The sequence below is a fragment of the Thunnus maccoyii genome, chromosome 21, assembly GCF_910596095.1.
Source record: "Thunnus maccoyii chromosome 21, fThuMac1.1, whole genome shotgun sequence".
NCBI lineage: Eukaryota > Metazoa > Chordata > Actinopteri > Scombriformes > Scombridae > Thunnus > Thunnus maccoyii.
This window is the reverse complement of record NC_056553.1, coordinates 11,423,330-11,439,177: the sequence shown is the minus strand read 5'-3', so window position 1 is coordinate 11,439,177 and position 15,848 is coordinate 11,423,330. Positions and strand designations below refer to the sequence as shown.

At 39.2% G+C, this 15,848-nt stretch overlaps 1 protein-coding gene across 2 annotated transcripts in view; it reads left to right on the top strand.

The window, feature by feature from the left end:
- Window positions 1-465: 465 nt before the first annotated feature.
- LOC121887829 (sodium/hydrogen exchanger 9-like) overlaps window positions 466-15,848 on the top strand; it is a 57,958-nt gene continuing 42,575 nt past the window's right edge. Inside the window, exons 1-5 of one of the 2 annotated variants that reach the window (XR_006093070.1) lie at window positions 466-1,129; window positions 1,456-1,655; window positions 5,938-6,015; window positions 6,214-6,290; window positions 8,923-9,038. Coding sequence is in view for 1 of the 2 variants with exons in the window: in XM_042398872.1 (XP_042254806.1) it covers window positions 985-1,129; window positions 1,456-1,655; window positions 5,938-6,015; window positions 6,214-6,290; window positions 8,923-9,038 (616 nt within the window). In the remaining variant the exon portion in view is untranslated. The remainder of the gene's footprint in view (window positions 1,130-1,455; window positions 1,656-5,937; window positions 6,016-6,213; window positions 6,291-8,922; window positions 9,039-15,848) is intronic. The other variant, XM_042398872.1, reaches the window with a different exon arrangement.

The following is a 15,848-nucleotide window of genomic DNA, read 5'->3' as shown; positions in this document are numbered from 1 at the left end:
ATAGTTAATCAAAAACATCCCCTCAAACATTGCCTTTTCTTTCTATGTCGATACTATTGACTGCATTCGCAATAAGATCAATAGGCCTGATTAAACCCTGTCCAGATTTTGCTGCCTGGTGGAAACACTGATAGACTCATTACCTACATACAGTACACCCATACATGTTCACATGTGCTTGCATTTTCATTTATTTCTAATATTAAATGATTCTTATAGATACTAAAACCATCGAAGTAAAGCAAAGATCAAAACAAGCCATTACAATCAAACGACTAGCCTAATTAATTAATTAATGTACGACTAATTAAGGGCCATGACTGATTCACTTAGAGTCTGGGACCTATGGGACAGTCAGAGGGGAGAGTCAATTTTCCGGCCAATCAAAAGGGGTTCCAGCTCCTCGTGCATTAGTTTGCGTTCACTGCCATCTAATGGAAAGTGAGAAGCTGACACCCAAGCTGTGCTGCATTCAAAGTCCTTTCAGTAATACTGGAGCTGTTTGAAAGCTTAGCAAAGATATAACGGCATAGGCAGTGTCAATAGTTGAAGGTAGATGTGATCTATCCTGTTTTTACATGACTAACAGGCTATAAATTGCAATTCTGACACAACTGAAATTACTCTGTGCCCAGTATTTATCCTTTTACGTAGCCTATGTTTCACTGCTCAGGCATTTTACACTAGCATGCCTCATACACAATTGCTGTATTGGTACTGAAGTAAAAACAGCTGTTCATCTCTTGATTTATAAAGTAAATTTATACTCACCAAGACAATTTGTACTCGATTTTGTTGTTTTATAAATGAGGCAAATTTCGCACCTGTGAAATAAGGATTAAGATTTCCAGGGAGCAGTAAAGGCAGCAATGTGCCTCTCGAGGGCTGCTGATGCGGATGTTACTGCTGCTGGTGAACTCAACCACAAGTTTAAAAAAAAAAGAAGTTATTTCCGAAAAGTTTCACCTAGCTCAGGCATGAAAGATGACGGGCACCGTGAAAAACACACCAGAGAGTGTAGCTTTACTCGCTGCAATTTGCTTGATGCTTATTACTATTTTCACCGTGTGGAAGTTGAAACAGTTCAAATATATACTGATAAATGAAACTGGAGGTGGAATGTTTTATGGTAAGTACCCTATTTTCATTGTAGAGGATGGAAGCCATTAGTCAGCAAGACTTCCGTAACCGACATAGGGCTATACCAACTAACAGATTTATTTTGGTCACACTTTGTTGAATTATTGGCTTTATTAGGTATGTTTTAGAGTGCCAAGTCACATTATTATGCTTTATAAAAAATATATAAATCACTACTATGCCACTATGATGATCAACAATAATTAACACAACCTTAAGAGCTCACCAGCCTGAAAATTCTCTTAACACATATAAGAATTTATGCAGTTTCCCCAATGTTTTAGCTTTTCTTTCCCCATTCTGTAACATCTACAGGTATGCTTCTGGGATTAATGGTGAGATTCCTCTTGTTTGACCGGGAAGAGAATATGGAGAATATGGAGAGTGTGTGCAGCTGTGTGGGCCTGAACAGCACTCCTCACATCCTGACGGTCAACATCACATCACATACACACTGTTACAGACATGTTGGGCAAATCAACCAAAGATGCCCACCTGTCTCGACCCCTCGTACGGTAACTATGGCAATTTCAGTTGACCTGCACTGCAAATATATGCTTCATAGGTGAATCTTTCATTTGGATAAGGGCTGCAGGTTGTAACAAAATATGTGAAAAGGGAAGCAATCTGTCTTAATAAAATGTTTGCCTAAGAAACCTGTTTAATCAATATTGCAGTGGGAACATCTGAAAACAAACTGCATCATACAGGATGTTTTCTTTCTTTTCCTGTGCTGTAGGTTTTTTTTCTTTTTCTTCATAGCCTTCTCTTTGATCACATTTTGTCCCTTGTGTATGTTTGGTATTTACATCAACCATTCTCCCCTAATGTTCCTTAGTTATTGGTTTTCCTCTGAATTACTTGCTTGGACTGTTTGTTGTCAGGGAAGCAAGCAAGAGAGTGGTACAGAGAGAAAGAGGGCAAGAGAGCAATTTAACCTGTATTAAGGTTTTATTAAGGAACAGATAGGAGAGATTACATTTTCAGGTGCGCTGTGCGGACAAGGGGGAAATTAGAAGACAACTAAACACAGAAAAGCAATAAACTGTAGAGACTACAGTATATACATAGACTGTCAGAGCAGATAAAACAACACAAAGGGTCTGATCAATGGACACAAAAGGCTTTATGCTAACAAGACATTTTGTTAGATGTGTTTTCCTGTCAATAACTTGAATTGTGTGAATACAATTAGAAAACTCAATTCATTTTTTCTTGAAATTTGGGTTCCCCTCAGGACATTTTCCTAGCTGTGTGTTTACCTGCTGAATTCCCGTAAAGCAGTATTCTTGCAACTGATAGTGCTCTGCACTGCAGGAGAGATGTGAGATAGTTTGGTTATCTCTTAGATAGCGATAGCCACGTCACAGTCTGTGATACAGTAATGGATGTGACTATGTGCCACGTGTTATTAAGTGGTGGGAGCTATGATTCTATAAATAATTGTAGCAGTCACCCATTCTTTGGACTTTGGACTGTCATTTCCCTTTTTCCAAATTCATTGTAGCTGAATATGGAAATCCCTCTGAGTTGATTGATCACCTGTTGAGCAAGGTGTGGGGACTGGCTCCTAAATAGTAATTGAGAGCAGCAGGGGGTCATTCCCCTCTTGGCCAATCAGGGTGCAATGACACACTTTCTCTGGGGCTTAAGAGATGTGGGGAATTGCACACCCAGGTCATTCTGATCCTTCCTCATTTTTATCAGATATTGTCAGCCAGAAACTCTGTACTGTCTAGGCCTTTTTGACACTTCTTTGCTGTCTTTTGCTTTTCTGATTGAGGGTGATTTTGAGCGTTCTGGAGCCTAATTTGAGTGAACCTTTCAACTAGGTTACCAGCATTAGGGCAGATCTTAGGCTATTGTTAGGCAAGCAAAAACTCTTGCACAAATAGCACTAACACACGCAGGCTTTATTTTGTTTATTTATTTATTTTTATTTGAAACCTCCCTTATAAACATTTGTTCATTACTGAAGTGGCCATTGTTTGGTCATTGTTAGTGCAATGTTAAGTGTGTTTATGAGGTTTGTCTCGCCAAGTAAATATTTATTGTATTTTATGTGGTTGGGAACTTGTTCTGGAACTGGTTTTTCACTTGCTGCTGACATGGAAAGTAAAATTATGACTAATCCAGTCCATTTCTTTTATTACCACTGTCGACTCAAACTGAGGTTTTGTCAGAATAATTGTAGAGATATAATTCACTTTTTGCAGTTAAGAGATTTAACACCATTCTGTTCCTGTAGGAAAAATTGAATTGAAACCATTATGTGTTACACCTTACATTACCACTTTCATTGGTATTTTAATGTTGTGAAGACTGCACTGATATTCTTAAGGGCTTGAGTTACTTTTACTGAGTTACTGAGATGAAGTTTTATGTTTTTGAAATACTGAATGGCTCATTTAAACTAAATAAAAAGAAGTACATTATGTTCATATTTTTTTCATATTTTTTCGCCAGCAAAATAATGTTTCGCTGGACCTTCAGCCAAAGTGCTGCTAACGTCTCACAGCAATTATTCACTGGAAAGGAATTAGTCAGTGACTCTAATATAACTTCTAAGTAGAAGAGCCTAAGCCTTGACATGGGCCTTTGGTTGTTATTAGTGTTATTTCTGTTTTCTGGCTCTCTTTCTTGCTATCAAAGAGATTTGTCATATCAAAGAAACGAGCCAATGAGCCAAGGATTCAACCATACGATGGCCAGCGAGCATGAAAGGATACAGAATTAGTGTATGAAAATGTATTTCTTAATCTCATAGCGATATTTCAACCAGAGAGAAAGGGAGTAGTGAACCATGAACTCCGCATCGTCCAAGCCAAGTGTAACTCTTCACTAATGGCTTGCACTCTATGGCCCCTTTGAATGCTGGGGTCTCATTAGCAAACCAGCAGAGGCTACCACAAAGGCCATTACATTGGTCAGACCATTCTGTGTAGCCTTCACGCCATTAAGCCTGATACATAGGGGAACCTAGCAGGGAGAGATAAGGGTTTCATTGCATTACTGAGTCCATTATGTGCCACTGGGGAGTAAGGCATTAAAGTTTGTGGTCTGATTAAATTTAGTGCTGCTCAGCTTAAGAGTCAATTAGTGTATACAACACACCTCCATCCTCGTCTGTGGTGCAGGTGACCCTTAGAATAAAACCATGAACATATGCATTATTTATTGATTGCAGTGTATGTATTAGTCTCTGTTATGCAGTTTAGTATTTGTCATGCACAGGCCGTGCATATGAAAAACTATAAGATATACTTACTGTGTGGGTAATTGCAGCCGCAAAAAAAGTAATTTATATTGAGCCGGGTGATAGTGGGAGAAAGATATGAGCAATTTGTAGCTCCAGCAACCATTTCAAGTGTGAATTATGGAGAAAGCATGGTGACTCTCCAAACTCTATAGGGGGCTTTCCAGCATTAGAAATGATAATTAAAAAAGAAATGAAATCTTCCACATATTGCAATTACAAATACACAGATATACAAAAGTAAATGTTCACCAAAATGCAATGTGTCCAGAAAATAGGACATTTGCAGAGGCAGGCTTATTTTAATTCAGCCAAATATTCATGCTACTCAGGCCGCTTCAACCCTTTGTCTGTTTTTTTTTCCCTTCAGCAAAATCTAGGCCATTCTCAAAGGTCTGTGACCAAAGCCCTATTTCAGCACGCATCGCCACATCTCACCCTTTGAACTTAAATTTAATTGAATTGGAATTTAATTTTTAGCATTGTCAAGAGACCTAGTGTGGTGTAGGAATCAGGAAAAAGTAGCATTATTTTTGATCTGAATTGAATATCGCTGCCGTTTGATCCTCAGCATGTACCCACAATAGACATGAAAAGGATTCAAGGATGAAGGACATGAAAGGCTACCTTTCTGAGCAGATTTCGTTGCATCACATTGGCTAGGATGAGAAACAGACAGAGAATGTGCACAGCATGTTCAAAAATCCCTTGCACTCTGGTTACTGTTTGTGTTGAAGGTAATGTAAGTTGCTGTGATTAGCAGCTTAGATTTCATTTGATGTTAACCCATATGTCGTCTGGACACGTATGGCTATAGTAATGGTATTTGCTCATTCCCTTTCTAATGGAGGCCGGTGACGACTGTCACAACCAGTTAGACTGCTCATTCTGTGTTATGCTTATCTTTAATCAGCTGTGGAAGTCTGAGTCAGGGCACTTGGACAGAATGCTAATGCACTATACAGTAATTATATTATAGGCACCTGAGGGCTCTTGGGTGATGTAATGCACCATCTGGTAGCAATGCTGAGGGTTCAAAGTTTGTTGTTGAGAAGAATTTGTAGCATTTCTTTATTATAAGGTAGCATTTTAAATGGTTAATGTTTGTGTTTTTTAAGTGTCAAGTGATGATTTTTATATCTAGATAGGTGGGAGCCTACTTTTTGGTAGCTAAGTGGTAAATAGCAAATGGCTTGTACCTACAGTGCTTCCAACTTCAATGTTCATGGCTGGGAACAATCCAAAAACATAAGCCTAAACACTGACATATATGCCTGGAGTGTCACATTTTCCCATTTCTTCTATTAACAACATGAAGTGTTTTTTATATCAAGGACAGGTATGGTTGTCGTGGTACCTGTGACTATTGGGACTTTGGGATTTAAAGAGGAAAAAGGAACTGGCTGCTGTCTGCCAAAACAGAGCTGCTAAAGTCAACGATGTGTGTGTGTAATATGTGTCTGTCAGTCAGTCACGTTCAGTAAACGGAGCTCCCCACAGAACCCTGTCAGTCACCAACACAACAGCTCTGTCTTTTACAGGAGACCTTTGATCCCCAGGTCCTTTTCAATCTGTTCCTGCCACCCATCATCTTCCATGGAGCTTACACCCTTAATCAGGTGAGACTGCTGTCCTGACATGCCTTAAAGTAGGGGGGGGGGGGGGGGGGGAGACATCATCAAAGGACTTTTCTTTTTTATATGGGTGATAGATCAGTTTGAAAACGTGCTGCCTCGTTTGTTGCATGAATATTAAGTGAATGTGTGACTTGTTCTGTGGTTGTTACTAATCAGAGTTCCTTTTAATTGCTATTCTAGAAACGATTCATTGACAATCTGGGATCTGTTCTCACATTTGCTTTTTTTGGTACCATAATCACCTTTATGATCATAGGGTAAGTATTGTTTGTTTGTTTGTTTGTTCACACAGATTAAGAAATCAAAAGTCAAGTTATATATGATGGTATTCATGATTAAGAAATATGAGAAAGTAGGAACTGAAAAAAATAGAAAATTGATGACTGACACTTTTCACATGATGAAAATCATTGAGCTGTATTTCATGTATGCAAGGTGTTATAATCATCAGTAGTAGTGGTAGAAAATGTAACAGTATTTTTATAATTCTCTGTTCTTTATTATCAAATATGCACATGATGAATTACAGTTGCTTGCTCATTTTAAATTAACATGTTTTCAGTCAATAGAAAATGTTATTTTTACCACTGTGTTATGCAATTTATAATTAGTACATATAATTAGTACATAAAATCAATGTAATTTACTGACAAGAAATTATGAAATATGTGCACTTCAGAAAGAGAAAACAAAGCATTTTTTCCAAAGATGTAATTCTAGAGCTGAGTCATCACATCTGCAATTAACTCAAATCTTCTGCAGGTGTGAGTAGCTTCTCTATTTGCTTGGTGCATTGCATTGTAATACAGTATAGACCTTTTGTCATAGTAAGAAAAGCACAGGTGTAAATAATCACATTAATTGTTGCCCTGCTTCAAGTATCCCAGTAAGCTATGACAATGAGCTGGTATATACAATCATTAAGTTATCATGTGCTTCTCCCATTATGACAAGTCTAAGTAATCGTCATGTTTGTCTATATAGGACACTCAAAAATCAAGCAGTATTAAGTAGGTGTCACTTTTCCAGTGTTAACACACTCCCATTCAAAACCTGATTAAAATTAGTGTAAAACTGGGACACAGCTATTATCTGTAGCACTACTGTTCTGGCCTTAGAACGCTAGATGGCACTCTCAGACTTTGAGGGAAATGCAGACCTTTGTAAACCACTAGCTTTATGTTACTGATGCACTCATTTACTGCACACACAGAAACTGTGAAAACCATGTAACTCCAGTTTTGTTGTTCTCCTGTTGTAACTCTTGGATCCTCTGTGATCAGGAAGAATTGAGTAGTCCTTGATTTTGACATTTTGGAGATACAAAGTTCTCACTAAAAGTATTTTAACCCACAGTAATATATTCAATGTAATGTTCCTGGATTTAACAGTTACTTATTGCGCTTATTGTTTACTCAAGACATAATCATTTTATTGTCAAGAGATTTGTTGGGTTTTTATATATGATAAAAGTCCATGTCTTCTCAATGCAGTATTACAGCTATAGCTGATGGGCTTTTCCAACCTGCTAGAACCCGTCCCACCATTAAAGATGTTGTTCTTAGTTCCTTTCCTTCCATCTTTCATCCATCCGTTAGTCCTTCCCCAGGAGTGCCCTTTGTCTAACCCCCGCAGGTCCCCTGGGAAGCAGGGCAGGCTTTGACTTGTTGGGTCATGTGCTAATTCTTTGACTCTAACCAATCGTGTTGCTTGTTAGTGAGTCTGCCATATCCTGTGGGGAAAAGAGAGCGTCATGGGAGTCCAGGAACCTTATTGACTCACTTGACAAAGTACATTCACTTTCTTTCATTCTCTGTCTGCGTCTGCCTGTTTCTCACAGACCGTCTCTCTCTGTCTCATACACACACACACACACACACACACACACACACACACACACACTCACACTGCACACACTCACACTTCACATCATTAGCATAACTTCAAATCTCCCTTAAAGATACATGTATAAGACAGCTTAGTTGCTCAACCTGAGGGCAGTACTTTAAAATCCTGGCCTCAGGGACAGGTCGTGTGCTGTCACCATGGTAACAGAGGTATGCCAATGGACAGAAAGGTTCCCCGGAGGACACTCTGGCATACTCATTATTATGGGATGCTTCACAGTTACAGGTGTAGTGCTTAACACACCTCAGTTACCAGTCAGGAGCTGAACTGCAGTATTGAATGCTGAGTATTTATAGTGTACGGTATTTTTTTATAAGAGAGAGCATACAGTGGTGCATTCTGGGACAGTTAGGGTTTAGATTTGTTCTATTGTCAGGTCCCAGTGCTGATAAAAATACTGCTTCTATTTTATTTATGACAGTTTGCCCTTCACATACACTCCTCGTGGCATTTAGTGTTTCTGGTGATTGTGTGGGCAAGGCACAAGGCACGCACACACACACACACACACACACACACACACACACACACACACACACGCACGCATGCACACATCCACATCCACACACATTAATTTATTAGGTCTGAGTGCTTATGATACTGTCATAAAAGGATGCCAGGGTTGAAGATGGATAGATGCTAAGATGTGCTGTCTAACAAGAGTATTTGTCATTTGTGTGTTGATGTGTGTGTGTGTGATTTGGGGGAGGGACGTGTAAATTCTGACACACACACTCACATAAATGTGGTTAAATTTAATGCTACTCAGTGTAGTTGCAAGTGTTGTGTGTCCACCTGTGCTAAGCAGCCGCTGCCTGGAAACCGGTCAACTCACCTGCTGGTAGCGTCTGGCCCCATTACCCAGACTACTCTGGGGGAAGCCCTGCTGTGGTTAGAGGGATAACTGATAGGCCTACTCTGGCTGGCGCTCCCTGATGACCTCACTGTATGTCCCTCTGTCTTGTTTGTCCTCAATCCCAGGGCCTGTGTCTACGGCTTCACCAGACTGATGGTGCTGTTGGGCCAAGCAGCAGATGGAGACTTCCTCCTCACTGATTGCCTCCTGTTTGGTGCCATTATGTCAGCCACTGACCCAGGTAGTTGGCCTAATAAAGAAAGTCCTACCGTAACTCTCATCCTTTCTAGTGGCAGCATTGATTTTTAACACTTTTGGTTTTTATAGACATATAAACCTCTGATTGCTGTAGCATATTTCTACCCCTCTTTACAAGAGTCACACTTTATTGCTTTACAACACGAGCGAAAAAGCTGAAAGCTGTTTGGCACTTGCTCACAGTGAATATGTTATAGTCACATCACAGGGATCTGCCCGAGGTAAACACATACAAATGACTTAAAGAAAACAACAAGTCAAAAAAAATATCAAAGACACATGACGTGTTAAGACTGTTCAAGCAACTGTATATTTTTCATTTCCACAGTTTCTGGGTTTTGATTTGATACTGAAGATGTATGCAGTCTTCTGCAGTATCGCACAACATGATCAGTTAAGATATCAGATAATGTGCTTAAAAAGGTCAAACCTGGCTCATGCTGTTCTTTCACACCTCTCTGTGCCTCTTTTTCTGTTGTACACATGATACTGTCAGGTGTAATGAAACTGTTAATTAGAATGTATGTGGAGTGAAAGCTATACACCTAAAAATAAGATTCAACATCCCGTTTTTACTACACTTTGGACCTCCAAGATATGTCAACCCATTTAGTATCGTCCTTGTCTACGTGTTGCACAGTGATGGATGATATAGGATTAATAACCAAGTCTATATGCAGCAACAAAGTCACTGTGCCCTTTCCATAGATGTAACTGCTTTGAATTCATTGCACCTTTCCCCCTAAGTGGAACCACAATACAATCTGTGTTCTTCAAGAGCAGTCAAGTAGGATGTCACAAGGCAAGCTGTGATGCAGAGACAGCGACAATGTTAATGTTCACATCTAGTAATGAATTATTTAAACCAATAAGCAGTTGATCTGAGTGAGTGTTAAAGAGGAGCTGTAGATTATGGTGCAGCTGTCATTCCGACTGACATTATTTTCCCATGCCATGCTGCGCTCGTCCACGCCGACCCCGGCGCCCTCGTCACTTTGATTAGAATCACACTGCAGTGCATCGATGGCCCAAAACACCAAGACCCCTAGGCTGTCTCCATCTCACGCTGTCCAAATATAGCGCTGGCTCTCTGATTTTCTGGAAAGGGAGCCATTAAAATTTCCCTGTCTGTTTGTCTCTCCCTTATATATTTGCATTCATGCGGCCAAAGCAACAAAACACTCCAGAAACACTCACACATCCACACACACACAGGTACAGCGACTCTCAGAACAATTAAGTGCCAAAGAATAAGGCCTTGTGTGACGGCTCTCTGGCTGTCGCTGACACATTGTGTAGTGAAACTATGGCACGTACGAGCTGAAATGATGGAGATCTTGAGAATGCTGTGAAAGTCATCACAGGCTGACGGCCAAGCTTTGAGAGAAATGGAAACCCAATTTATTTGCCACTTCGTTTGCCCTGGTCTATGGAATATAATAGAGATATTTGATAGGCCCGGGTTGCATTGCAGCCATAATGACTTAATGCAAGATTCCTCTTAGAGCAGAAGAAAGCAAGCAACAATAGTCCAGCACATGAGGGTGATGCCAAAACAAGCAATGTCCTTTTGTTGTTATTTTATTTTCTGTTTCAGCACTGTAGCTACTATTGAAGATAGTCCTCTGTCCTCTGTCATGTCCTCTGTATTTTTCCAGGGAATTTTGAGATTTTAATGATCTGAAGAGTCATATTCTGCAAGTAGAGACAAATAACACATGCTGTGCTTTTGTGCTTTTTAAGTCTGATATTTGTGAAGTCAACATAAATTATCCCATCGTTCTAAATTAATTTAATATTGTTAATTTAATCTTTTTGTACTTCCCCACCAGAATTATATTGTTGGTAGTGTGGACGATTCTTTCAAGTAGGATTTATGTGTGTGTGAAATATTATTCACAGGAAATATATCTGAACATGAATAAATGTCATGTGAGAAAAATTGCAGGTTTTCTGGTGCCTTGTCAGACATTTCTTCTTCTTTTGTGGCACTGGGGGGATTTGGATTCGTGACCTCAGTATTTCTGAAATTCTTGCTGCGGCCCTGTGCTGGTTAGCACACAGACAGAAGGTATTCTCTTCTGTCCCCGGCCTTTTCTGTTTTGGGTTCATGTTCACCCCATGTCTGTGTTGTTTTTGCATGGGCACTCTGGTTTCCTCTTATATTCCAAAGACATGCCGGTCTGGTGGTTTTGAGACTCTAAATTAATATCAGTTTGAGTCTTTTTACCATATATGGGCAGGGGTTAGACTGCAGGACATGGTGACTATTCAAAGGATTAAGTAGAGAAAATGACTGGAAATCTTTCTAATAATAGCATCAGCAGATCTAAAGGAAGATAAAGTTTTATGCAACATATTCACATTTACATCCCTCTTGTAGTGTTTGAGATTATCTGAGCAGAAGTGGATTTTTCTTAATCTCTTTGTTGGCAGCAGAGGCATCCATTTAAAGTATTTTTATGATGCACACATGTCTCTCGTATGTAGTTATTTGTTCCTTACGGTGTTCATCTGTTCATTTATAAATTGTAAGTTTTACACAAGCTCCACAGAGCTCTGTGGCCATGAAACCTGCCCTTCTCAGACTCAGAATAAGACACATGGTTCAGGTCACAAAGTGGAATGCCTGCTGCGCTGCATCCTCTCACCTCAGGAATGGTTGCAAAAGGTCGGTGAAACCCTCACTTAACTTCTCAAAGGAAAGATTTTTTTTGGGGGGGGGGGGGGGGGGGGGGGGGGGGCTCTGCAGTTTTTCTTTCATCTTTTGAGTTTTTATTTATTTTATTTATTTACTTTCTTTTTCAGTAGTTCGCTTGTGGTGGGGACTGCACTGATATTCCTCTTAGTACTGTATGTCAGAGTTAGAAATGATGCCAGAGTTGGAAATGACTTGTTTACATCTGCAGTGCCGAGCCAGATGTCAGCAGTAAGATTTAAAGTGAATATTGAAAACACGGTTAGACTGAGAGGTATACATGCACATGACTGAAATTACCAGCAGTATTAGAACATTATACACGCAGCTAAGGACCAGTATCACAAAACAGAGGATATGAAATATTTACAGAAACTAAATGAAAACACAGACAGGCCACAATGACTTATTTATGATTTACCAAGCGCATACAATTTAATCAGTAAAACACAATAAGCTTAAACATGGACAGGAAACATGATGTGATGTCTCTGTTGAGATTTCAACAGAGACAGGAAGCCTAATTTAGAGATTCTTCGACCTCACTATGAACTTTAGCTATTTTGCCATTTCAAACATTTTTACCTACTTTACATACTGCTTAGATGGTGTCAGACATTTTTGATACTTGCTAAAAAAAACACACTCTGGTTGCCAGAAGTGTATAATGTCTGTCTGTAGAGGCCTAACACCTCACCTGTCAGTATCTGGCCAACCTTTCCATGTACTCTTTAGTGTCACACAATCTCAGTCATGGATTCTGGTCTATTACTAACTAGAGAAATATCAGCATGTACAGTATTAAAGTCTCTGATATCTTCCATATCTGTAAGGCTCTGATCAAAAAGGCAGATTTGCTTTGCTTTTTTCCTTCAAAAATATCATAAATTAATTGACGTTTTGAAGGGACCTTATCATGACATATCAAGGAACTACTGCCAGATTCTAAGTAAACAAAAACAAACTGGAAAACTACTAATTAAAAGTGTTTTACTTTATTTCATCTTGCGCTCAAACTGTGACCTTTTGACGCATGTTTGTGCACATGTCAATGCCTAAAAAAAACTGCGCTGAGCTGCAGAGATTATAGTAATTCTCTGTTGACCGTTATCTCTCTCCTGATGCATCACTTTCAGTATTATATCTGCCTAATTTGCTGAAATCAGTGAGCAAATCCCATGCTCTCTGACTGAAATGGCCATGAGCTTTGCCTCTGCTAAACCTCTGCAGCAGGGTAATTTGACCTAATAAGGCCGCCATTCGACCCTCTCAACTGTATTATGTCTGAAATAATTGTCTACTCTCTCCACCTTATGGTGTTGCTGTGGAAACTGATGAACACTTGACAGCTGTAGGACGGGGTTGCCATGACAACACAGCCAACCCGCACCCTTGTGTGTGTGGTGGGTGCTATTTTTTTTTTTTTTTTTCTTTTCCTCTTCTTCTTGCAATGTGAGTGGTGCGCGACATGCTGTCATCAGCCAGGAATTATGGGAGCAGGGAGATGGAACGATCCTGACTCCAGGGCCTACCTCACCCCTCTCCAGATAAAGGATTTTCCCCAACCAGGAAGAGCTTTAAACCTGTCAAAGACCAAAGAGCCAGATCTGTCAAAACAAGTCCTGAGGCAGCTCTCTTGCCACTGCTCTTATTCTTAATCTAGTCATATCCTCGCCGTGATGCCCTCACTGGCCTGGTATTCACTACAGGACCAAAAGGGTACTATCAGAGTTTACTCATTATTCATATCACAAATTTTCCCTGAAACTAATTTATAGGATTCTTTTCACATCTTAGTGTTAACAGGTAGAATATTAATCTCCTGGAAGCTGTTATTGTTTTGAATATAATACTGTCTGGCCTTCAGGGTAGCGCTGCACCGAGTTTCTGTTTTTCTGTCCATTTTTTTATATCCTTTGTAAGTGTGTGTATGTGTGAATGTGCACTTTTGTTGTCTTTCTTCATATCTTACGCTGTTTTTATTCTATGATAATTTTGTTTTGCTGGTTTCTCTTGTAGTGGTTACAATAAGAATTTGTGTCAGTACATTTTATCTATCTATCTATCTATCTGTCTGTCTGTCTGTATCTACTAATGAGATTAAACCCGTAGAGCAATATAGTCAGTAAACAAAAAACCAACAGTGCTACAGTTGATCTCATGCAGAAGGAGATACTTGATGTGTCACACAGCAAGGAGCCGACAGGCACGTCACCATCTCGTCAATGTCAGTATTCTCCCTGTCACTCAGTGTCAACACTTAGCCGTCTTGAGGTGCAGAGCGTGCATGCACTCATTCATATGCTCGGCATCTTCCGCTTGATGTTTACTGTCGGTGAACTCACTGAGTTCAGCTCATATTCCTCTCAGCAGATGCAGTGTGTTCTGAGATTCAGACGTATAAATAAGTGAGCAATAAGTTGTTTGTATTTTTCACCACAGATATGAATTTTGCAATAAATGATCTGAGAAATTACTTTTATGCATATGACGTGGCATGCAAGTCAAACAAGGCATCTTCATTAAGATGAAGAAATAGTGCAGATGATTTTATTTATGCAGTATATGTGTATCCTCTCTTGACTTCTGATCTCAAACTGCTAATCAAAAGGAGCATTTGAATTACAGTATGAAGATTAGGCAGGCGTCACAACCACAGGCAACAATTGATACAAAAAAAAAAAAAAAAATCCAAATTAATATTTAAAGTAAATTATTTCAGATCTCATTTATGGTCTCAAAGAATGCAAGCAAAATTTTCATAAACTGAATTCTCCGCCTCTGTCTGTGCTATGAGCTTTTTCCTACTAATCAAATATTCAAGGCAAATGAAATGTAATTATGAAGGACTAAGCAAGTAAGGAACAAGAGACAGATAAAATGCTAAATACATTTTTTTACCCCTGAACTTCAGTATCCATGAAAAACTATTTAAACTTGTGTATTTTTACATAAACTTTTCAAGTTGTCACTGTGCCTCTGCTCTGTGTTAGACATGCTGTAAACCATAAACAATACCATTTAAATGTCCACGTAAATACACATAAGACTTACAACTGGCAGCCCTGTCTGTGTAAACTTCCATGTCCACTGAAAGTCATTATGCAAGAGGCACCTATGCCAGAAACTGAAATATTTAAGGAGAATTTTTTTTGTGTTGCTGAGCAGTGAGTGAACCCTGCATTATTTAAAGCATGGAGCTCTCTGCCTGTAGTTCCCTCACATTAGACTGTAATAGGCTCCTTTTGGATGTTTTAATCAGCTGCAGCATCTTAGCTCTAATCTCCACTTTTTCCCACAAGCATCTTCTCGAGAGTCCCAGAATCCTACTCGTTATATCTCTCTATAGCGAAAACTGTAGCAAACGCCGCAAGCTATCTTGCGACTACGGGTGGGATGACAATGATTTTCAAACACAGGAAAGGTGCCCTGTAACACACACAATCACACACTCAGACTAAGACTTCTTTCCACTTTAGCATGTGTTGATCCACTTAGACTTTGGAGCTGAGATGCTATTTAGTGTGAAACTTTGCTGTTAATGCTGAGACAATTAAAGTTGTTTATTCAAGTCTTTGTGTGTAAAACATAGTGTTAGAAAAGTTATTTGCTAATTTGATTTATGCTTTTTTTAAAGTACACAGTACAAAGTACATTCAGTTATATTTTATGTAAGTTAACTATTTATTTTTATATAATATTTCCTTTTCTTGTGTACTTGCATGCCACTCACACCATTTTAACACCACTTTTTAGAGTAGTGTTCACTGAAAAAGGACAGTGATGACATTTCTTTTTGTTCCATATTCTTTGCATATAAATATGTAAAGAATAGTGTATTTCTTTAGCTGGGACTGAATAAGTATTTGCATGGTTTAGTTACTCTGGCTATTCCAAGTGTCAAAATCCTCTTTCCAGTGCTCTCAGTGTGCTGACATCCTCTGTCAGCTTTCATTGTTACACTGCAACATTAAATCTCATGGTTTCTCCTGTTTGTAGCAGCCGAAGTGATACTCTACACCACTTTTGCAGCGTGATTAGCAGAGGAGTTGTTATATTCATTTTTAAATTATTGTGCTCCTTGCAGTTATCCCT